Source organism: Equus caballus, chromosome 16 (assembly GCF_041296265.1).
Source record: "Equus caballus isolate H_3958 breed thoroughbred chromosome 16, TB-T2T, whole genome shotgun sequence".
NCBI lineage: Eukaryota > Metazoa > Chordata > Mammalia > Perissodactyla > Equidae > Equus > Equus caballus.
In genome coordinates this window covers 57,009,187-57,034,444 of record NC_091699.1, presented here as the reverse complement: position 1 = coordinate 57,034,444, position 25,258 = coordinate 57,009,187, and the positions used below count along the sequence as shown (strand labels likewise).

General features: G+C 42.4%; 1 protein-coding gene across 7 annotated transcripts in view; it reads left to right on the top strand.

Moving 5' to 3' along the window:
- Positions 1-25,258, top strand: part of MYRIP (myosin VIIA and Rab interacting protein) — a 347,529-nt gene that overhangs the window by 40,681 nt on the left and 281,590 nt on the right. For 5 of the 7 annotated variants that reach the window (XM_070237962.1, XM_070237958.1, XM_070237959.1 and 2 more), the window contains one exon: positions 6,139-6,282. In XM_070237962.1, coding sequence (XP_070094063.1) covers positions 6,173-6,282 — 110 coding nt within the window. In that variant the 5' untranslated portion in view covers positions 6,139-6,172. Of the gene's footprint in view, positions 1-6,138; positions 6,283-24,610; positions 24,777-25,258 lie in introns of all 7 variants that reach the window. The other 2 variants (XM_070237957.1, XM_070237960.1) reach the window with 1 other exon arrangement.

Sequence of the window (25,258 nt, the reverse complement as noted above, 5' to 3'; positions counted from 1 at the left end):
TAAAATGTGTTACTGGCCTGAGATCAGCTGGTACATCACCAGCTCGGGACAGGTCAGGACAGAAATTCCTGAGAAAGACCCATGTGTGTCTGTGTGTCTATCTATCCATCTATCTGTCTATCTGTTCATGGACCATCTAAGTCAGATAGATTGGTCAATAAATGGTATTGGGACAGTTGACCAATCATGTCAGGTATGTGAGATGTCTAAGGACCATTTGTTAGTGATTTAAAGAAAATGAAGTGATAAAAGAAACAAAAAAAAAAGAGGAAAATTTATTGCAGAGACAAAAGGGCATTTGGTGGCATTCTCAGGCAGAAGTATTGTGGGCCACCAAGATCAACACACCCTGGCCAAATGTTAGTGTCATTCCCAGGAGAGAGACTCTGATATCTAGCATGGGTCAGGTGATACCCCTGGTCCAAACAGCTGTGCCCTGGTGATGTAGGCATGTCTGCTCTGGGCCATTCCTGTGTGTGGGTAAAGGAGAAGTCTCGGAGGAAAAAGGGGCTGTTCATGGCAGGGATAACACCCTCGAAGGTGAAGGAATCGAAATCAGTGAGCCCTCCAGCCCAAGTACCACTCGCTCCAAAGAATAGTCATAGTGAAAATACATCTCTGATCATTTGTGTGTTTTTCCCCTTCCCGGGCCAAGTTCTTTTCTCTTTTATCCTCTCTTAGCAAGTGGCTTAAATGGGAGAGTCCTAACATTTAGATTCCTTTGTAGGAATTAGAAATTTCTTTTCATTTCTAGTCAAGAGCTAGCCATGGTCAAGAGGGAACCCCAGCAGTATTTACTCTTTATTGCTTTTAGGACTTGGATAATCCAAGTTAACCTCTTTACTTCTCTCTCTGTATGAAGTGCATTGTCCCACACAGACACACAGACACACACAAACTTCCTGTGGATTTATAAAGGTCTCATTCAAGCAATTGTCCTTGGACCCTTCTGTTCTCGGTACCTTTCTAGAATGTCGCTTATGTAGACATTGACCTTCATGAAGAAGCTCCCATTGTATATGTATATAGTATTCTTGGAATGTATATTTTTTTTCATTTGCAAGGTTTGTGCTAACCAGTTTCCTGTAGAAGTATCTATATCCTTCCTGATGTTAGTTATTCTAGCCAGGAATAGTATAATTCTACCTTTGTTTTGATCTTTTCACTTTAATGTTGCATTCATTTGATTTCCTTTTAAGTCATCAGCTTCCTCTAAAGCTCATCTAACTCTAGCTTCTTATGATAATTACATTCAAAAACACAGTTAAATAAATTCAGTAATTATATTAGAGTAGCTACTGGGGTTTGTCCTCATGGGATGGACTTAACGGCAATATTTCCCAGAGAGTCGTTTCTTTGTATGTGAAGAGGCAGCTGTTATCAAAGAAAGGTATCTGGAGACAAATACATTTGAGACAGGCAGGGCTAGACAAAATCAAACTGGCCCTTTACGGGCAGACTTCTGAGAAGCTCTGATAAACTTATATGCGTTGTTCATCCCCAAGAGGGCAATACCGTTGGAAGCATTTCTCAAATTTACTTCATCACAGAGCTTCCCTTTCTCAGACTGCTTGTGGGAACAGTAACCCAAGAAAAACGTGTTAGGGAAATGGTAATATAATTAAACCTTGAAGGTGTATTAATTTTCTCATTACTAAATTTTAAAATGTATTCTCTCTGCTGCCATCTTAGTTAGCTATAAACCAGAGACATGCGGGGGCGGGAGCCTCGGTCTGCAAGTCAGGAGCATCCGAATGGGCTTTTTGTCTAGGAGATCGCCTCCTTCTTCTGGGCTTGCCCTCTCTCATCTTTAAACGAAAGGGTCATACCTACGTGACCTCTGACTCACAGGCATTGAGGCTTCTCGAGCTCTAAGGTGCTATTTCTCTTGTTGCATGGGGAATCTAAGTGTGTTTCTCGTAGAAAAGGGAGGAAGCTTTTAGCATTAAAAGGTGTTCTCATCATTCTCTGTCTTGTCCATTTAGAGCTATTTTGTTTATTTGTGTGCAGAAACATTTATCCCTCTTGAGTCCCAACCATTCTTTCTAGATTTGATATGATCGAAGCTGCCACTTCTTTTACTACCTGGGCCTCTTAGAATCTCGTTGAGAATTCTCAGAAACCAAACAGCAGTGAAGTGAAGTGAGGGGGACAGATGTGTCACCTTCTGGGAAACTCTGAAGTGCCATTATCACCTTTAGTGGGGTATTTTAGAGGAAGAAGTCAGTCTGCATTTCCCCTGTGCCAGCGAATCAGTTTCTTCCTGCTCACCAGGAGACTAGAAAATGGCAGCTTATGAAGCTTCTTTCTTACCTTTGCAGCGTAAGGGTGGAGTCTTACTCCTGATACTTCTGCGAACCAGCAGGTGCACCAGGTTCTCTCCCCTCCCCCATCCCTGTCCCCCTCCCCCTCGACAACATCACTTGGGCAAAGTGGACCAAAGATTTACTTTTGACAAATAGCATTACTGGCATGAAAAAAAAATTTTTTTTAAATAGTTGGAATTCCTGTTGTGATTTGTTGGTTAAATCTTGAGATTAGTTTGCATCATACAGTCATGAGGTTTTAAATCATTTAACAAAAGACTTTTAAGGACTGAAACTGTTCTGTTCTCTACATTTATTGCCATTATTTCGAGACTAACACTCTTCATGTGAATAGCAACCAAGTAATAGGATCTCCTGTTCTTAGCTGTCACATGCTAGAAAGAGAGGGCAGCGAGCTCTGGACCTCAAGTTTGGAAACCTGAGGTCTCGAGTTGCCCTCTGCATCTCACAGGGAGTAAAGGTGTGTGCTCTGAGCCAGACAGAGAGACAGTCAGACCCTAGCTGTCCTTATCCTAGGCACTTATCCTAGGCGGAACGTGTAACTGTGAATCTGCATTTTCTCACTTTCCCATCTGTAGGTGGTGGCAATGGTAGTGACTGTCTATAAGATTTTGTGGGAGTTAAGAATATTAAATGTAACATATATGTATATGTAGTATAAATGTATATATATATGAAAAACTAAAGCATCTGGAACATAGTAGGTATTCAATCAATAATGGTAGATTTGTCAAACTCATTATCATTATTTTTTATTATAATTCTCAGCACATTCCTTGAACAATGTTTCAAATATTTGCCTTAGTTATCATGTATTCGTTATGATTCATGATATGAAATATTTGCTTTAATTATAATGAAATTAGATTACTTTTGTTTAGCGTTAGGTTTATTTTACTTTATATGCATATGAAAGACACCTTACAGAATAAAGTGTATTTAACTTGAACTTTTGAATAATCAGCAGCAGCAGCAGCACTGTGTCTCCAGTGAGACGGCACCTTACTGATGGCTTTGAGGCCCCTGTCTGGTTATCCCCAGTCAAGTCCTCTTTCCCCCTCAGAGCTCCCATTTTGCTGTTTATAGTTTACCACATTTATTCCTAAAAAATATATATTCTTTGGCTTTCTATGTTTTTGAACTTTATATAAAAGGAGTCAGACTGTATGCATGCTGTGCATGTGTGTACATGTGGCATGCTTCTCTGTCTCAACATTATGTTTTTAAGATTCATTCACGATGATGAATATACTTACAGCATGTCCTTTTTCACTGCATTAGTGTATTCCATTGTATGAAACAAATATATGCTATTGATCTTTCCTCCTGTTTATGGGTGTTTGGGGTAGTTTTCATGTTTTATTTATTTTGTTTTATTTTATTTTTTACTTTTTTTGAGTGATTGCTATTAATGTTTTGCTGTTAGGTTGAACTGTGTGAAGTAGGCATTTTTATAGGTACAAACTTAGAAATTTAATATGATTGAACCCAATTCCTATCTCTTGTTGCATATTTGCAAGATTCTATCAGAGGAACATAACTAGATGTGGCAGAAATGCTGGTTCATTCCGGAGGTGCATCTTCAACTTTGAAAATGATACCTAATTGTGTTACAAAGAGATTGCACCAATTTATAGTCACTATATGAAATTTGCCATTGTCCCACCTCCTGTTAACACTTGACAAAGACCATTTGGGTGGGTGTGAAATGTGGTTATAATTTGCAATTCTCTACCTGCTAATGAAATCAGGCATATTTTCATGTGTGTTATTTGCCATTTCTGTTTCTTCTTCTATATAAAAATGTGGAGGTTACTTTGGAACTGGTTAATGAGTAGCAGCTGAAAGAGTTTTGACGCTAGAAGACTTAGGCATGTTAGAAAAAGCCTAAGTCACCTCAGAAACTGTTGGTAGAGAAATATGAGTGTTAAGGTACTTCTGGTGAGGTTTCAGATGGAAACAAGGAACTTATTATTGGAAACTGGAGGATCCTTATTATGAAGTGACAGTGAATTTGGCTGAATTGTGTTCTAGTGCTTTGTGGAAAGTGGAACTTCTAAGTGATGAACTTGGGTATTTAGCGGAGGAGATTTCTAAGCCAAGTGTTGAAGGCATGGCCTGGTTTCTCCTTGCTGCTTATAGTGAACTGTGAGAGCAGAGAGATAAATTGAACAAATTGTTAGGCAAAAAGAACCAGAACTTGAAGATTTGGAAAATTCTCAGTCTAGCTATACTGCAAAAAATGAGAAGTCATGTCCATAGAAAACATCAGGGGTGCGACTGGACAATGAATTGCTAAAGAGGTTGTGAGTGTGACATGAATTTTTGGGGGCCAAATGGTGAAGTGTTATGAGCTGAGTTGTGTCACCCCAAAATTCATAATCCCAGTTATTGTTGAAGTTGTTGAAGTCCTAATGCCAGGACCTCAGATTGTGATGGTATTTAGAGACTGGATATTTCAAGAGGCAATTAAGTGAAAATGAGGTTATTAGAGTGGACTCTAATCCAGTATGACTGGCTTTCTTGGAAGAAGAAGAAATTTAGACATAGATGTGTTCAGAGGGAAGACCGTGTGAAGATACAGGGAAAAGACAGCTGTCTATAAGCCAGGGAGAGAGAGGCTTCAGAAGAAACCAACTCTGCTGACATCTTGATCTCAGACTTTTTGCCATCAGAACTGTGAGAAGATTAATTTCTGTTGTTTAAGCTAGCTAGTCTCTGGTTCTCTGTTACAGCAGCGGTAGCAAACTAATACATCTGCTTGTGTGCCAATGCCACTCTGTCCTGATCAATGCAGCTTTGGAAAAAGACATTCAGTATTGAGTAGAGGTAGTGAAAGTGAACATTCCTGCCTTTTCCCTGATCGTTAGGGGAAAGCATTCAGTCTTTCATCATTGACTATGATAGTTGTAGGTTTTTTTAATTTTCATTTTTTTAAATGCCCTTTATATGATTAAGGAAGTTTCCTTGTAGTCTTAGTTTGCAGAGGGTTTCTGTTATGAATGGGTATTGAATTTTGTCAAATGATTTTTCTGCATCTATTGAAATGATCATATGATTTTTCCCTTTTATTCTCTTAATGTGATGAATTACACTGATTGACTTTTGAATGTTGAACCAACCTTGCATTGCTTAGATAAAACCCACTTGGTCATTGTATGTAATCCTTTTGACATCTCACTGGATTGGTTCCACTAATATTTTGTTGAGGATGTGTGCATTCATGTTATGATGGCCTTTAGTTCTGGGCAGTTTCCTGGAATTATTTATTTGATTTCATCCTTGAGTGCGGCCATTCATTAAAAATGATTTTTAAAAATGTAGTTTCCCATAATTTTTAGGTATACAATGCTAAGAGGTGTTTCTTTGAAATATCGTCTTTTCTACTGCTAAGAAAATGGCTAAATAAGATTATTTTACTATTTTTTTCTTTTGCAAAAGAGAGTTTAGTGATTTATGGTTTATATTTCATAGTCATGTAATGAAAACTTCAAAGGATATAGTATATATAGGAATTTTTTTTTTTTTTTTGGTGAGGAAGATTGGCCCTGAGATAACATTTGTTGACAATCTTCCTCTTTTTTTGCTTGAGGAAGACCGTTGCTGAGCCAACATCCATGCCCATCTTCCTCCACCTTATGGATTGGCCACGGATGTTACCTCAGGGCAAATCTTCCTCAGAAAAAAAAAAAAGATACTACCTTATATAAACATTGCACTTAATTCTATTTTAACAACAAAATTGGTTGATTTTGTCCATCCAGAGCTTTTATTTTGCCCTCAATGTGTGGTCTCTCTTTTGATTTCTCAGGTCTTGTTTTGTCGTCTGTGTTTGGTATTAAATCATGGGGAGGAAGCTGGACCTGTCTGGTCTGACTGATGATGAAACAGAGCATGTTCTCCAGGTGGTTCAGCGAGACTTCAACCTTCGAAAAAAGGAGGAAGAACGACTAAGGTGAGATTTTTCTATTGCCCTGAGGGGTACAGTGAACCGTGTATGGACAAGTGGAACAGGTTTCCCTAGAGTGTTCCTTGCTGCTGGCTCTGAGTTCGGAAGTCTTTATGTCATGTAAACACACACTTATGTTTATACAAAGAGTGCTCTGCCCTTTGTAGAAAGGCTTGCCAGCTTCAACACTGGGCATCATGATGTCAGTCCGGAAATGTGCCTGATCACACTCCCAATCAAGGTTTTGTTCGGGCTGCTTACCTTGTAACTTATTACCTGTAGAATGGATGGAGTTTGTGATGACAGTGGCTGTTCTGAGCTCGCTCCTGGCTTTAGTTTTCCTGTTGGCAGGTGCTACTGAAGAATAACCAAAGTGTTATGTGAACAGTTCTTGGGAGAATTAGACTCATATGTGTGCAATCTTCTGTTAGAATGCTCAGCTACCATGGTACAGGGACAGAGCTCTGAAGACCTGATACGAGGAAAGTGACCATCAGATTGGGATGGGATCACCTGGCCCATGACCACCCTCCTCGTGTTATGGAGAAGGAACCTGAGGCCCAGAGAGTGTGTCTTTTGACTCCTCTGCAGTTGATATTTCCTCATGGAATGTTCTGGGATGTACTGTTGCTGCTCGGTTGGGCAGAGTGAAGGAGTCAAAGTGATAGAAATGAGGTCATGTGTTGGGCCACATGGATTTCCATCTTCTTCCCTAGGTTTGGGATGTTCTCTGCTATTATTTCTTTGAACAAGCTTTCTGCTCCATTCTCCTTTGCTTCTCCCTCTTGAATACCTATAATTCTTATGTTGCATTTCCTAATTGAGTTGGATATTTCTTGGAGATTTTCTTCATTTCTTTTTTGTCTTAGTTCTCTCTCCTCCTCTATCTGGAGAATTTCAACATGTCTGTCCTTTATTATGCTGATTTGCTCCTCTATGATGTCTCCTTGAGCATTCAGGGAATCCATATTTTGTTTTACCTCTTCCATTGTGTCTTTCATCTCCAATATTTCTGATTGATTCTTCTTTATAGTTTCAGTCTCTTTTGTGAAGTAGCTCCTGAACTTGTTGAATTGTTTCTCTACATTCTCTTTTAACTTGTTGAGTTTTTTGATGATGGCTATGCTGAATTCTCTGTCATTTAGATTACATATTTCTGTGTCCTCAGGACTGATTTCTGAGTACTTGTCATTTTCTCTCTGGTCTGGAGATTTAATATAATTTTTGATACTGCTAGAGGGCGTGGCTCTGTTTTTGCACATCATGGTATTATTTGGTTCCAGTTATGCCTATTGCCCCTGGGTGGGGTTCAAGAGCCACATATTCTGAGCCCTGTGCATTCCACCGAGATCCCAGGCACTGGAGCCAGTGCTGGGCAGGTGACTGGGAGGGGTGCTTTCCTCTGTGTGCTCTTGGAGTTTTCTTGTTCTGCCTTGCTATCTGCTCCCCTGGAGTGTTGGGGTGATTTCATCAAGGTAGTAGTGGGAGTCGTGAAGGAAAACAAAGCAGGGAAAGAGAGCAGAGACTGATCTGAGGTGGGCAGGGTGCGATTTTTTCCATGGGCTGCTCAGGGAAAACCTCCCTGGTGAGATCTGAGCAGAGACCTGAAGGAAGTGAAGGAGGGAGCTGTGCAACTGTCGGGGTAACATCTAGCAAGGCAGAGGGAAGAACAAATGTCAAGTTTCTGATTCAAGGACATACCTTGTCTGTTTCCAGAGGAGCTAGGAGGGAGTGATCTGGGGGTGGGGGTGCAGTAGTAGAATGAAGTCCACGCAATAGCTGGAGCCCAGTGACATAATAGTAAATCTGTGGTAAAGCCCTTGAGATAGTTTTTAGCTATCCAAGCAGAGATGTCAAGTTGGCATTTGTATATATGCACCTAGAGTTCAGGTGGGAAATCCAAGCTGGAGATAAAAATTTTGTCGTGGAAAAGGTTACATAAAGGGCTGGAGTTCAATCAACACTAAGACCTACTTGAAATTTGTGGCCAATAATTTACATTGAGACCAGTTTCAACATGGTAGTGTATATTTCTCCTGCCTCGTTCACTGTCTCTCCTCTATAAGACCGTGTGCAAGTACCATGTCTTAGTCAGTTTTGTGCCCCAAGCTCTGGACACAGGGCCTCGCACATAATAGACATGCCCTAAATATCCGTGGAATGGATAGATAAATGTAGATTGTCTGTCGATCCATGCGGCCAACTTTATGTTTGGCTTGAAGAATCAGTCTTAATATTTTCTAAGAGTCGTAAAGACCATCTGTGTGTCATGCTTCATCTCTTGGGAACTCGAATATGGGTAAACCGAGATCTTGTTTAATGTCCTGTTCTGACTGTGGAGACAGGTGCCAGTCTATGTGGAAGAGCAGCCTTATGGCTTGGTTTGAGGAGGAGGTTTTAAAGGTGGTGCAGTTGCTCCTGCAGTAGACTTGACAAGGTAGGTGCCATCTTTCTGTTGAGGACTTGTGGTCTTAGTGGACAGCACTCGGTTGCCCTACTGTAGTTCTGTGCAAATGCATGGTCATGGAAACCCGCTCCTGCTGGGGAAAGAGCAATGAATGATGCTTGAAGCCATCAGTGGCCAAAGAGGTTGACATAGCACCTCTTACCATCCTAGGATTGGTTGTTTTTTCTCTGAAGGCAACTGTCACTATTGTCCTTCTACCAATGGTCCTGTTGACATGCCTTGGTGGGTGCCTATCAAACAGGTGTGACACTCTGAATGATTTTGGCAAAGAACCTTACTTAGTAGTGGATAAAAAAAAGGTTGAGACAATGGCACCTAACCAATGAAATTGTCAAACATTTGCCTTGATTTTCCATATGGCTTGGATTTAAGGTACATGTAGAGTCTAGGAAGCTATGTTAGAGAAAGTATTTTTGAATTCTTTAATATTTACTTCACTGAGCATAAGGCTCAGAATGGAAGATTTTTATTTTAAAGTTTTAAATTAAATTATGTTTCTGGGGCTGGCCCCATGGCCGAGTGGTTAAGTTCGCGTGCTCTGCTGCAGGCGGTCCAGTGTTTCGTTGGTTCGAATCCTGGGCACGGACATGGCACTGCTCATCAAACCACGCTGAAGCAGTGTCCCACCTAACACAGCTGGAAGAACCCACAACGAAGAATATACAACTATGTACTGGGGGGCTTTGGGGAGAAAAAGGAAAAAAATAAAATCTTAAAAAAAAAAAATAATGTTTCTTTTCTCCCGACCAGCTGTTCTTTATTCCCTAGTTTCTTGGGTTAGGTTTTGTGAGGGTAGGTCTCAGGTGTAGAGGTTGTACAGTGTTTCTAATCATCTGTTCTTCAGTGTTGACATAAAGTGCAGTGAATAGATAGGTGGTGGAAGTCTGAATTCATGTCCTCAGAACATTCCATGGGAAGGTAAAGAGAGAGAGCGGGCTGAAGAATTCAGCGCAGTTAGGTCATTGGAATGAATTCATGGAAAGAGAACTAAAAGGCATAAAGCAGTCCCTGTGACCTGGCTCTTCCCTGAGCGCTCTGCACACTTCATCTTATTGATTCCTCACAGGAGTCCCTATAAGGAGGAGCCCCATTTGACACAGAGGCACCCAGCACAGAGAAGTTACAAAGCTTTCTCAGAATCACACAGTTAATTGGGATAGAGCCAGGATTCTGTTTCCCAAATTCTCTCAGTTATTCAGACTGGATTAAACCTTTCCCAAACTGTTTGTTTCCTGTTGCCCTCCCTTCCTTCCTCCTTTCCTTTCTTCCTTCCTTCCTTCCTTCTTCCCCTCCTTTCTCTTTCCTTCCTCTATCCTTTTTTTGTAGTTAGGACTTTGTTAACAGAGAGACAGCCAGAGGTGGTGAAGAGAGTGTGGTTTTAGAGTTTGAAAATGTGAGTTTGGGTATTAACATGAGCCCCAAACTTTGGAGAATCCCTTATCCTTCAGCATAACTTCTTCCTCTGTAAAATAGGACTAAGGTTACCTGCCCTATCTATTCCATTATGTTGTTGTAAATACTGAAATAAATGGTGTATTTATAAGTTAAAGATACATGAGGGTATATGCTAGTGATTGACATAGATAGGGGAAAATGTTGACCTGTAGCTGGCAGCACCATGACTTGGGGAAGCCTTCCAAGATTGAGAGCCAAGGCGGACATCCTCATGAGCCAAAGCGATGGGCATGTAGGAGGATTGGCAGTTTGTGCCTGCAGCCAGGCCTGAGTTCAGGCCTGTAGAGTGTGGCATGGAGATTAGGAGCCCAAACTTTCTGGATGTCTCTATCAGGACATCCTATAGGTGCCTCAGTTCTCCTTGCCTAAACAGTGCCCTCTCCCTAGGCTCCAGGAGGTGGGGAGTTGCAGATGCTGGCCTGACTTTGCAGACCTGCTGGCTCACTGGCTTTCAGCAGGAGGAGGGGCAGGCTGCTGCAGGGCCTTAGGGATCTCACAGACACACCTGGAAGATCCCATGTGATTTAGTGTGTTCTGGATAGAATTTTTTTTTAAATAATGGTACATTTAAAGTGAAAATTATGGCTATTTCCTCAGCTTTTTACCAGGGTAGGCTACCTATGGCTTGTGGGGAAGTGACATTTAACATACATTAATTGAGTGCCTACTATGTGCTAAAACTGTGATAGATAGTGGGTATAGAAGATCAACAAAACAATTACAGACCCTGCCCTGCTTGGGGGACAGAAGGAAAAAGGCAAATATTAAGCAAATAATTCTACAGATAACTATGTAACTTCAATTGTGAAAATGCTCTGAAGGAAAATTGCAAAATGCTTCGTCAACATGAAAACAGAAGAACTGGTTAGATGTGAGGGCCCATAGGAGACATTCCCAGGAAACTGGCATTTATGCTGAGTCCTGAAGGCTGATCTCAAATGAACCAGGCTGAAAGGTGGATGGATATTTTGGTATGTGTGCTCAGGCTCACATTCTGTAAGGCACCTGCCTGCCCAAGCTTGGGCAGGAGGATGGTGTAGCTGGGCATACATATATCAAACTGGCTTCAGAAATGCAAATGCTGGGATATACAAATTGCCCTGGTCACAAAAATGGAATTAGGTACAAGAGTATGCAATGTATAAAGAGGCGACAGGGCTTCTAAGCTGTTGCTGGGAGTATTGTAGAACCCGCTCCCTGTACCCAATTGAACCAAGTGAGTGAAGATTGGATGCGTCTTTGTTTCTGGTTCCCTAGGGACTCTGCGGGAGGTGGGAGAGAGTCTCCTTTACTGATGGTGCACACACATGCCTTAAAGTCATTGGAAGACCTTTGCATTAGCTGTGTATGTGCACATGCTTTTGTAGATCTTGGTCTCCAAACTGATGTATGCAAGATATACAACCCTTCTTTATTTTTTTTTACGTGAACTCAGATTCAACTCTAAGCCCATCCTGATGGGCTGGTGGAGAACTCAGTGATTATTGGGGTTGACTGTCCCACCGATTCTGCAGAGATCCTGCGTTTGTGTGTAGCTAAGGTATTGGGAAAGCATCCCCCATTACCTGTCCACATAGGTTTCTCTGCCGTTATCCCAGGCCGCAGGGTCCCATTGGTTGGGCCATTCTGCTGCTGCTTCCCTTGCAGATGTCCCCTAGAGGGCCACCTCCCCACCTGGCTGCCTTGAGTAGTAGAGAGGTCTTTGCTACACAGGCCTACTGACCTGTGGTCCTTCCTAATCTGATGGAAATCTCTCTTTGCCCCAGATCACTGCCCCCAGTGGCTGTCCTCCCCTCTTGGCTCTTTTCTGAGCCCGCAGGTAACATGAGTGAGTGAGTTTGGAATTTATAGAAGATTTGAGGAGATCTTGACTTCCAGCAACTTCTGTTTCCTGCCCTGCAAAATCCCTGAAGTACAGAATTGACAAACACAAATAATATTTATAAATTTGGAGATCTTTGTGTGGTTACCGACACCTTACCATTGGCAAGTGACTTTGTTTTCCATGCCCAAGGTGTCTGCACTTGGCTGTGGCCTCAGTCATAAGTGAGCCCTTAGCAACTGTCCTCTCCATAAGTCCAGTGAAATCATTCTCCTTGGGCCAGCCTGAGTTGTGAAGAACGTGGAACCAGTTGTGTTTTTCCATTTTCAAACCAACCACCATTCTCGTATTTTTTGTATGTAATTACTTTTTTCTTTTTTATGATAAAATTTACATAAAAGTCAATGCACATATCTTATTTGTACAGTTGAATTTTGACAAATATATCCACATGTGTAACCAACACTCCAATCAAGATATAGAATATTTCCATCATCTCCAAAAGTTCCCTGCCTCCAGTCAGCCCCTACTCCTGAGAGGCACCGACTGTTTTAATTTCCATCACATAGTGGGTACTCTTGGGTATCTGTCTTTTTTCACTCGGCATTATGACTTTGAGATTCATCCGTGTTGTTGCATGGTCCAGAGTTTGTTCCTGTATATTGCTGAGTAGGACTCCGTGGTATATTCCATGGCGTCACAGTTTGTTTATCCATTCTCCTGTTGATAATTGAGTTGTTTCCAGTTTTTAGTTGTTATGAATAAAGCTGCTATAAACATTTTTGTACAAGTCTTTGTGTGGACTGTGTTTTCATTTCTCTCGAGCAGATACTTAGAATTGCTGGATCTTGGGGAGATACACAAAAGTAGAGAGTACAAAACATCGCCGTGTATCCACACTCAGTTATAGCTACTATCAACAGTCTATTGCCAATTGCAGACATTGTGTTGTTTTATCTCTAGATACTTCATTATGTATCTCAGAAAAAGGCATTTTCTTACAGAGCATAATGCATTTTAATAGCTAACAAAACTAAAATATTCCTTTCTATCATGTAATATTCAATAAATTTATCCAGCTGTCTTTTTAAAAAAGTCTTTTTCCAGTGTGTTCAAGTGCAAAAGGTCCACACATTAATTTGGTTGTTTTGAATCTCAAGTCCCTTAATTTTGTCATAACTCTTGACTTAAATCAGAAGGCAAGAGTGAGTGGTGTGGGGCGTCTCTGAGAATCGTGTACTTTTAATTTGTTGTTCTTGTGGTTGGGTGGAGTGAGAGGTGGAGCTTAGCTTTGTTCTAATTTTCTTTCCCTCTAAGAAGGTCCTTTTTTTAAAAATTTTTATTTTTTATTGCAGTAACATTGGATTATAACATTATATAACTTTCAGATATACATTGTAGTATATTTCAACTTCTGTGTAGATTACATCATGTTCACCACCAGAAAACTTATACTCCATCACCTCACATGTGTGCCTAATCCCCGCTTTTGCCCTCCTCCTTCCCCCCTTCCCCTATGGTAACCACTAATCCAATCTCTGTTGCTATGTGTTTGTTTGACGTTGTTCTTATCTTCTACTTAGGAGTGAGATCATATGATATTTGACTTTCTCCCTCTGACTTATTTCATTTAGCATGATACCCTCAAGGTCCATCTATGTTGTCACAAATGGCCTAATTTCATCATTTCTTATGGCTGAGTAGTATTCCATTATGTATATATACCACATCTTCTTTATCCATTCGTCCCTTGATGGGCACCTAGGTTGCTTCCAAGTCTTGGCTATTGTGAATAATGCTGCAATGACATAGGGGTGCATGTATCTTTATGCATTTGTGTTTTCAAGTTCTTTGGATAAATACCCAGCAGGGGAATACCTGGATCTTATGGTAGGTCTATTCTTAATTTTCTGAGGATTCTCCATACTGCTTTTCATAGTGGCTGCACCAGTTTGCACTCCCACCAGCAGTGTACAAGGGTTCCCATCTCTCCACATCTTCTCCAACACTTGTTTCCTGTCTTGTTAATTATAGCCATTCTGACCCGAGTGAGGTGATACCTCATTGTAGTTTTGATTTGCATCTCCCTGATAGCTAATGATGTTGAGCATCTTTCATGTGCCTGTTGCCCATCTGTATATCTTCTTTGGAGAAATCTCTGTTCAGATCTTTTGCCCATTTTTTAATTGGGTTGTTGGTTTTTTTGTTGTTGAGCTGTATGAGTTCTTTGTATATTTTGGATATCAACCCCTTATCTGATATATGGTTTGCAAATATCTTCTCCCAATTGTTAGGTTGTCTTTTCATTTTGTTGACGGTTTCCCTTGCTGTGCAGAAGCTTTTTAGCTTGATGTAATCCCATTTGTTCATTTTTTTCTTTTGTTTCCCTTGCCCGGTCAGACATGGTGCTTGAAAATATGCTGCTAAGACTGATGTCAAAGAGCGAACTGCTTATGTTTTCTTCTAGAAGTTTCATGGTTTCAGGTCTTAATTCAAGTCTTTAATCCATTTTGAGTTGATTTTTGTGCATGGTGTAAGATAATGTGGCTGTCCAGTTCTCCCAACACCGTTTATTGAAGAGACTCTCCTTTCTCCATTATATGCTCTTGGCTCCCTTGTCAAATATTAGCTGTCCATAGAAGGTCCTTTTTTACAATTTGTTCCATTGGGTCTCCCTCCAAATTCTGCTATTTTAAAAAGTTTTATCCATGACTAAGTGTTCTTTTTATTTCTGAAAACCATGTATTTAGATTGGGTGTGCTATTTTACACATGCAGAAGGGCAGCACAATTGTCATGGCAGGTGAGTGGAGAAGTGGTGCAGCTGCTATGCTTTCCAGGACTCCCAGTGTGCAGGCAGAAGTGTCCTGCCCCCCACACCTGCCACAGCTCGTAATGGGCATAGTCACACCACAGCTGGAGTATATATATCAGCTCCCGTGTATATGCATGATCATAGGTCTTGCTGTATAAAGTGATTCTGTGAACCCGGTATCAGTAATGTTAGTTGCTTTCTCAGGACTGGGGATGTGGGGCATTGAAGATTTAATCCCATTAAAGGCCATAAGTATAGTGGGACTGTTTAGGGGAGGACAGAGGACTGGACTGGCCTGAGAATAGTAGACACACATTACCAGACTGGAGGGAGCACTTATTTACAAGTTCAATACGGTGTTGACTGTGTTTCTCCGAGACAAGCAACAATATTAAAGCTATGGATGGAGGACATTGGAAAACAAAAGACGTGTTGATCCCTGCTCCTACCTCCAGGGGCTTTGGGTCTATTCTAATCAGGTAAATGTGTAGAAAATGCACATTGTACTTGGTTAATTTTATTCTTCATTTTTCTTTTTTATCAGATGATTTTGTGCAAACAGTAAAAAACCAAAACGGTAAAGAAGACCTTGTAAGGAAAAGCACGAGTCCTCTGCTCCATGTTTAATTGTTTTTGTTCTTAGTTCTTTAGTTCTCCTGGCATTACCTCCATAAATCTAAAAAATAGGCTTATGTTGCTATTTCTTGATGTATCAATTTTAAACACTTTCAGTTCTCTGCTCTGAATCATGGCAAGTTAGCTCACATACACTACCATTACCTTTTGTTTCTTGATGGTTACGTTATTTTTGGCTTGGTTTTCTATTGGTCATATTTCAACCATAAATAGTACAGAAACTTCTGGGTCTCATTCCACCAATGTCTGCCACCCTTTCCGGATTCTGACAATGCAGTCGTGCATATGGCATGCCTGCCTTCCTCTACCACTCCTTCCACTGTCTTTGTCTAGCAACTCTCCCTGCAGGACATACTCAAGGTCGAGGACATTCACAGGCTGTTCTGCAAACCTATTTGAGCCTTTCCTGTTTTGTTCAGAGGCTGACTCTAATGTTGAAAATCAATAAGCAGCCCTTAAGTAATGATGATTGAACACATTGTTTGTGCCCCCTGTTCTTCTTTTTCAGGACTTCATTGAACTCTGTAGGTGGCTGATTGTTCTCCTTTTCTCTTTACTGTTATGAATTAATCACACTTGTATTTGCTGTCATTTTAAAGGAGCCTTGGGAAGGAGAAGGGGCTAAGTGTTGGCTTAGTTTGTCGTCTGGAACCCAGATGCTATAGTAACTTACTTGCTAGTCAGGGCTGTGCGAGGACCCTGGGGAAGGTGCAGAAAGGAGAAGCACTCCTAGTGTACAACGTGTACCCAGAGCACACTCTGGGGTCAGACAGACATGAATGTGACTCCTTCTACCACTTCTTACCTCAGGCTTGTTACCCAGGCTAATGATTCCAGGAGAGGCTGGGGCATTGCTGTGTACTGAGACTGTCAGGAAAGCTGACATTTCTGGAAACTCTGCCCTAACTTTCACTTCACCTCTGTTGACGGAGCCTTTGAGGGGCTGAGGCAGCCTATGCAATGGGCTCTGTTCTCCCTGTAACGGATCCATCCCATGTTCCATAATTCCAGGCATCAGTGATGCCCACTGAGAGGCATATCTTTTCGTGAATTTCCAGGTCTCTACATCTTTCTTTGCTTTGATTGCTCTCTCTGCTTCTAGTGTCGGTCCCTTTAGGAAAGTTTGTTGTTAGTGCCATTGACTCCTAGCAACTCTATGTACAGGAGAACAGACCCCTGCTCGGTCTTTGTGCTCCATCCTCTCCTTCCCATGCCATATTAGACAGTGCTCTGCTGCTATTCATAGGGTTTTCATGGCCACTTTTTTAAGAAGTGGGTGGCCAGGTCCTTCTTCCTAGTCTCTTTTAGTTTGTAAGCTCTGCTGCAACCTGTCCACTATGAGTGACCCTGCTGATATTTGAAATACCAGTGGTATAGCTTTCTGCATCACAGCAACACACAGCCACTACAATATGACAACTGACAGATGGGTGGTGTGGTTCTCTGACCAGGAAACTAACCTGGGCCACGGCAGTGAAAGCCCCGCATCTTAACTACTAGATCACCAGGGCTGGCTCTTCAAGAGAGTAAATAGGGCTGAATATGTTGTGAGTGTCTACACAGAATTCAATGAGAATAATACATTAATTAACATAAAAATTCAGTATCTTCAACTCTGTCTGTGATGATTTTGTTCTCCCAGTAATGAGATTTGTCATCATAATAGGAAGTCTCCATCCCTTCTCTCAATTATATAACTCTTAAAAATAATTCTTTGTATAGTAGAAAATGTAACTAGGCATATATGCTGCATTTAAGGCCATGATATTCCAGAAGCCTTTCCCAACTGCTTTATTTGTTTTAGAATTTGAGTTTCTGGGGACAGTGGAAGTGTGGGAACCTCAACCAGGATCACTGTGATATCTATTCCAACTCTGGGTCTGGTACTAGGCACCGATAGATGGCTTTTGGCCAAGCAGGTTTTTGATGACATTATTTATGGCAGAAATAAAGTCTTAGAGAGGGAGCGAGGCCCTGACTGGAGGAAGAAATGCTTAATAAAGCTTCCTGGGTTGTAGACAGACTAGCAGAAGACCACCACTATCCAGTGTGATTGGGGTGGGAATGGCTAAGCCTTGTTCTTTTCTCTGTTGGACTCCAAGTGCCATCCTTTGAGCACACCAGTCTCGTCATGGTAACTTATGGAGAGCGTGGCCCCTGACTGGTACATTGTCCCTCCTAGGTACCTTGTGGACTGTGTTTGTTTGGGTGTTGGGCATTTGGTTTGGTGTTCCCTCTTCTTCATCTGCCCTTCTGTGTATCTGGCAGACTTAATTTTAAGGACTTCTTTTTCTTGACTTCTGCAATGTAGCATATCATGATGTTCTGTTAATAGATATTAATTCAGACAAATGGATTAAATTATTCAAATAAGTAAGTAGGGGCCTGGCTGGTGGCATAGTGGTTAAGTTCACACACTCCGCTTTGGTGGCCCAGGTTCTCGGGTTCAGATCCCGCGCATTGACCTACACACCACTCCTCAAGCCGTGCTGTGGTGGCGTCCTGCATACAAAGTAGAGGAAGATTGGCACAGATGTTAGCTCAGGGACAATCTTCCTCAAGCAAAAAGAGGAGGATTGGCAACAGATATTAGCTCAGGGCCAATCTTCCTCAACAAAAATAAAAATTAAAAAAATAAATAAGTAGAATGTCATCTGTGTGGCACAGATAATAGTGCTCAACAAATATTTCCATGCTCCTGCACTTTTCCCAGCCTCCCCTACAGTTAAGTTGAGGCCATGTGAGTAGGTCTAGCCAATAGACTATAAGAGGAGGGGCATGTATCATTGTCAGGCCAAGGCTCTTAAGAGCTGGTGTGCCTCCTCCTCCTCGTCTGCCTGCACTGGGGCCCTTGGAGGTCTTGTGTTGAGGCATGGCATCATTAGCTGGAGGCAGCTGAATCCTTAAGACACTGGATGGAGGAGAGTTTCTGATAATCAGCCGGGGACTTTGTGTGAGAAAGAAATACACCTTTGTTGAGTTAAGTCATGGAGGCACCTTGGGGTTTATTTGTTACAGCCTGGTATTACTTTGACTCATATAGTTTCTGAGAGCTAAAAGGGACCAAAGTATTCATTATGCCTCAACCGTTGACTCTGCAGCTGAGGAAGTGGGCTTGGAGGGTGCACAGGCAGTTAGTGGTAGAGTCTGGCCTGGACCCAAGATTCCTGATGCCAGAGCTCCCAGTCTTCCTCCGCCATCCGGCCCCTCATGTTGTAGAAGACGCCCGTGGAAAGATCCCCAGACTTACACTAGAATCATAGTACATACCCTATGATTTTATATTGTTGGGCATGTTTACAAAGTGGTTTTAAAAATGACTGTTAATTGTATGGTACTCCGGTTTTCAAATTGCATCTTGGAGACATTTATGAGATAGCCACAGCCTTTAAAATTTCTCATTGAATGTGTGCTTGCCAGAAGCTAGTTAGCATCTGGATGACTTCCAAAGCTTTGCTGGTGCTCTAATGGACTTGGCCTGTCGGGAGCAGGGGTTAGATTTGATGCCATTGTTTCCCGTAACTGCAACTGGCCATTAATTGTCAGGGTTTGCTGAACTGCCGGTGTACTTATGTCTGCCAAGGACTGCTGGGCTCAGGCTAGGTCAGGGCCGGGGGAAGGAAGTGGGGGAGGAGTGTGATTGGCAGAGGACTTCCTGCCTAGTCTTTTTCTGAGAGGCTTAGCTGCTGCAGCCATCAGCTGTAGCATGTAAGCTCCTCCTTTCACCTGTGTTGAGGAACGGACCTACGTGCATTTGGAGACCTGTGTCTGTGGCTGTAATGTATCAATTACTCACTTGCTGACCTGGCCCGCACCCTCTTTGCCACCTTGGTGGCGGCAATCTTCCATCCCCCGAGAGTCAGCTGTAAGTGTTGGGAGGATATAAATAAGAGCTGCCAGGGATGTGGAAGAACCATTGCAGGGAAGCAAAGCATCTCTCCAAACTAGAAATAATTTGTGTTTCTAGTCTGTTCTGCAGAAACTCCTTTGAGAATTAATCACCATTTTTTTAAAGTAGAAAGAACACAGTGCATTTAATAAAATGAGTTTGTGATCTTCATTCAAAATTCATTTTCATTTTAAGCAAATTAAAATTTTATTGTAAGAGCTTCATTTTTCAAGAAGTTTCTTCTTCAGAAAGTAAAATGCCTTTGTTCTCAATATACTTTGTTTGGACACTTAAATTGATCTAATGAATTAACAAATACTCCTGGTTGTATCCTTCTTTGAAGTTGGAAGTCGGGTGGCCTTGTCTTTACTCAGTTGGAGTAAATATGGCCTGTGGCTCATGAAATAACTATGCGTTCACAGAGTGTGTCTGCCCAGCATCTTCTCACTGGTCCTGCGTAGCTCTTGAGATTCCACACTAACACTGTGGCGTCAACCTGTCCAGGTAATGAATCTGCTGTCTCAGAGGGAAGAAGCTACATGGCAGGAGTTCTTTCCTCCGCGTTGGTGAAGCAGATTAGCCAGCCAGTCACCTGGCAGGACCCTGAAATAACAGAGCCCAGAGCAGGGCATTCTCGGTGGAGTGGAAGGTCTGACACAGCTCCCTTTGAGAGACTCCCTTTGTGATGGGGGAAGGCCCAGTAGGAGTCAGAACTGAGAGACACTGGGAGAGAACCTGGAGACTTGTCATGGCGGGTGTGGGGACCTCAGAGGTGAGGAGGAGGGTAGGCTATAGAGTATCAAGCTCAAAGCTAGAGGGACCCCCCACAAGAATTTTTTTGAATCTTCTTTTTACTTATGATTGGTACTTTTGTCAATAATGAAAAGGTCAAATATATTAAATCTAAGCTGTTGGATTCATTTGCTTCAAAATCATAATGGAATGTCAGGAGCCTTCTGGGCAAATGTGAAGGGGGTGAAAGGGCAGGGAGAGAGAGGGTGGGATTCACAAATTTAATAAGGGCCTTAACCCTTGAGGCAGAGTCCAGAAGGTGAGCTAAGTCTGATTTGAATAATTAGGATGCTATCAAGAGTGAGAAATAAAAACATTAGGCAGATCTGTAAGAATACTTCCGCCTTGGAGGTGGAAAGTAGGGAAAAGGAGGAGGAGAGGTGTTTTTGATCTGATCCTTGAAGACAGACAAGATTTTTCAATTGAATCAAAAATCTGGGCAGCAGGGAGCATGATAAGGAAGAGAAGAGGACATGCTCAATCCACAGTCAGGACCTGTGGTGGGGCAGGAGAGGAAGTGCCTGCTTTGCCCGTAATTCTACTTCCTCATTGTTAATCGTGTTGAATAGGGTGTGGTGTTCCAGGTATGTCTCCTTCTTGGGAAAAACACTATTCATATCTGTTTCCAAAATGAGGAAGCTGAGGATCTAAAAATATGTTAAATAACTTGTCCAGGTGGCACATAGGAGAGGTAAATTCAAACCTAGGCAGTCACCCTGAACTGGGGCTGGTAACCAAGACAGCCCGCTGCCTTGGCACTGAAAACAGGCGCACCCAGGCACCATGGGACAGAGTGGGTGAAACTGAGGCCATCTTAGAAAATCTGGTACTTGTGCTTGCTAAAACTTGGGATATGTGCAGGCGGGGGAAGTAGCAGAGTTGAAGTCAGGATGGGGGACCTGTAGCTGGGACATAACAGGGTCATTAGCCACATGGGCGCTGAGCTCTTCAAATATGCCTTGTCTAGATTGAGATGTAGGCTAAGTGTAAAATGCACTCTGGATTTCAAAGATCTAGTATGAAAAAAATGTGAAATATTTCATTGATAATGTTTTATTTTGAAAACACATTGAAATATATCTAAAATTACATTTCAAATAAAATATATAATTAAAATTAGTTTCACCTGTTTCTTTTTTACTTTTTAAAAATGTGACTACTAAAAGACTTTACCTACATGGCTCACATTATATTTTTATTGGACAGCACTGGTTTGGAATGCTAGCTTATGCAGTTTGGAGTTTATAGGACCAAAAAGTAAACTTTCTCCTCCAATTTTGTTGAGGCTTGTCCTTTTCTATATGAGAAAAGGTATCTGAAAGATCCAGCTAAAGTCTTAGCTACCTAATTGTGTATTGGCCTTTGCTATTAAGAATTGTCATATGTGTCGTGATCTCAGAAGAATGCTCTGGTATTGGCTTTCTGTACAGTTTAAAACGAGAGCATGTTGGCTTCATGCCATATTCACTATGGAGAATTTGTGCATCTCAGCATGGAATAAACCCTTTGATGTTTCTCTGAAGTTAATGGTTGACCAAGTGTGTCATGACCTTTGAAATGATATGTGGCTTTAGAATGGCCTCATATTCATAACTTGTATCATGTCTTCGGCACCATAAGATTGTGAGTTATCACATATTTTTGCCTGTGAGGATCTGCTTTTCGAATGGCCAAGAGGGTTTGATGCTGCAGATGTGCTTGTCATGTAGAAAAGGAATCATACTAATGCTCTTATTCACTTTTTTTTTTTTTTTTGAGGAAGATTAGCCCTGTGCTAACATCCGCCACCAATCCTCCTCTTTTTGCTGAGGAAGGTTGGCCCTGAGCTAACATCTGTGCCCATCTTCCTCTACTTTATATGTGGAACACCTGCCACAGCATGGCTTGATAAGTGGTGTGTAGGTCCACACCCGGGATCTGAACCAGCAAACCCCTGGGTCACCAAAGCAGAGCGCATGAACTCAACCACTACTCAGCCGGGCTTGCCCCACTAATGCTCTATTCACTCTTAATGTCTAGCCCTTCAAAGATCTACAGTTACGAATTTGTAGATTCTGGATACATTCTCCCTGTAATCTCTTATTCTTCAATGACAATCTTCTACTAGATTGCTTTCATGGTTCTAAGTTCCTGATCTTATTTACTTTTCCATTGCAAATGTCAGAGGCTCCACTCTCCTGGGGTCTGATAAAGCTTCTGTGGCACTAATTCTTGGCTTGACCTTTATTCCTCAGACCTCTGGCTGCAGAAAGCATTTCTCTGGCATTTGGTGTGCATAGAATTCAGGACTTGAAAGAGGAGAAAGAGGGAAGCTTCTACAGCCATTATAAAAGAAGCTTTCTGCAAGCACAGTAATTCAGGCACACATGCAATCATTTAGCCAGAAACAGTCTGAAACACAGAGCTGGGGAGCATAGATGGACAGTGTGGAGATCGGCTTCACTTTCTTCCTCCCGCTATGGTGTGCTGTTGGAATGACAACTTCCTTGTTCCCATGAACTTCTTTAGTGACTGGAAACAGGTCTCTGCCTTGATGGCCAGCAGCTGCCTTTCCCTCTTTACTCGGCTCCTGAAGCCAATAGGCTCACCTCCTCGTCCAGTTTCTAAGCTGACATTGTAACCACAGGCCCTCTAGGACCAGTTCAGCTGACCCCATCTTATCAGCAGAGTAATTAAGAGCGATTTTTCAGGAATTGAGACCCCTTGTCCAGTTCAGGCCAGTTGAGACCACCAACCCTTTAACTGGGCCTACACAAATGCCCGATAAGTGACTTTTTTGACATCAAAGGGCTGAAAACTCCATCCTCAGATCATGCTAACACCACTATTTTGTGAACAAACGTCCTACAAAGCACCATGAAGCTTGACTACACTTGCGCAGGTCATCAGTTACCTCACTTTTCCTTACCTCCAGTCCTCTATCTCCACACTTCAGACTGTCCTGCCCTTCATCCCATAAATTTTACCCTAAGCCCTGGATCGGGGAGATAGATCTGAGAGCATATGTCCCCTACCTCCTTGCAGATGGATCTTGCAAATAAAGCTACTCTTAGCAAATAAAGGCTGATGCTCTTTATAATTGGCTCTTTATGCACATTGGGTGGCAAGCCTTTGCTCAGTAATGATACCTTCATAAGGAGATTCGTGAACAACCTCTCTGACTCTTGGGGTGGCTTATAATGGTCCCCTTCTCTCAGATGGGAGATTTCTGCTTCAGCCTAGAGATCCCTTTGCTGGAAATTGGATTGATGCCTTGAATCCCCGGAAGAGCTGGGCCCCAGGTGCCCTCTGAATCCCAGGCCGCTGCAGTTCACCTGCCCCATGCTGCCCTCACTCAGAGCTCCCATTCTGCATAGGGAGGTGTAGGACTTAAGCCTCCTTCCTTGGATGATCCTTATCCCCATGCCTCAGGCTGGAGCTAGAGTGCCTACCTCTGGCATCCAGCCAGATTCTGGGTTTCCAGATGTGGTGACCTGCCTAGTAGTTTGGCAGGGTCTTTGGTTCTGACCACCTCTGGAGTTAGCGCTGGAATGGCATATCCTTGGCCTCTGCCAGGTTCGCCCAAATGTTCGTGTTTGCTTAGCCTGTGTAGCTGTGACAGCTTTCCCCAGTCATCTCCCACCTTGCAATGCTTAGCTCACCTTTTATATCTTCCAGGCTGAGCATCTTGCAGCCACCAGGGTCCACTCCTCATCCAGCGTACGGTAGCCTGGGCTGTGCCTTTGCCCTATTCCATGCTGGAAATGTGCCTGGAGCCTGGGCTTCCTCACTTCCCAAGACTGTACCAGGCCCCTGGTGGGAGCGACATGGTTTTGTGTTGCTCTCCGAATCCCATCTACAGGACCCCCTACCCCACTGCCCTACTCACCATTGCTGGAGCCTACCTGAGTGCTCGTGCCAGATCCTTGCCCAGCCCTGAACCAAGGCTCAGGAGAGGTCCCAGGTCAGCCAGCACAGTGGCTGTGGCTGTCTCCCTCTCTGTGCTGCATCTCTGAGCCCTGACAGGACCTGCATTTCCCCAGACCCTGGGCCTTTGCCATGTGGCCCTTCCCTCCCACTCTCTCCCTTCCCTTCCTGCCTTTTCCTTCTTCCTCTCCTGGGTTAGTTCCCCTGGAATCACGTTTATCCAGCAGAGTTATCCAGAACCAGATCCCAGAAGCTTCTATTGCTGTGAGAGCATAAACAGTTTTGTGTGGTCCTGAAGGAGGTCCATAATGGCCTACATTGCCTCCCATGCTTTGGGGTGTGTGTGGTACAAGAGAAAGGGAGACAGAAAGACTAAAATTCATTGTTGACTGTATTTTTAATCCCCCTTCCTTCATACAGTATTTATTCATTTTACGTGAATCTCAGAGTAAAGGCATAGGATTGGTATTTAATGCCAGACACTCAATTTCACTACTTGTCTTGCTGAAAATATAAAAACTAAGGGGTTCATTGATGCTGGTTTGTTTTGTAGCCAAAGAATCCTCACCTGATGTGTGATCCCGGGCATGTTCCCTCATCTTTTTGTGCCTCCACTTTCCCCATTGTACGATGAAGATGTTGAGAGTACCTGCCTGGAGTGTTGGGAGAGTAAAATGAATTAATACATGGAAAGTCCTGTGGACAGCCCCTGGAACACAGTAAGAACTCATAGGAACTCAGGGTGAGAGCTGTTAGTGGCTTACTCCTGGCTGTTTTATCTGGTCCAGGAATTAAATAATTAGAGTTACCCTTAAATGTTCATATATATTTAGTATATTTAAATAGTTTTATAGTTTGGCTATTCCTAAAGTAAGGTACTTTCCCTTTTTTTGTTATTAGATGATTCTCTACGGGCAGAGATACTAGTGCTTGTTTTACAGTGACGCTTACTCACTTAGACCTTGGATGTCTCTCATCATTTTGTACATTCATTCACTCGTGTGCTGACCTGCTATGGCCAAAGGAGACTGTCAGCTGCCGGGACGTTTTCCCCTTAGAATCAGGGATTCTGACACCTTTTATTTAGGGAGTTCTATGCATTTCCTGTTTCCCTGTATACCTTCTATAGGAACTGTTCAGTGGCTTCTTTTCTTTTTGATTGTAGAAACAAATTATTTCCGTATGAAGTAGAAAATGGATG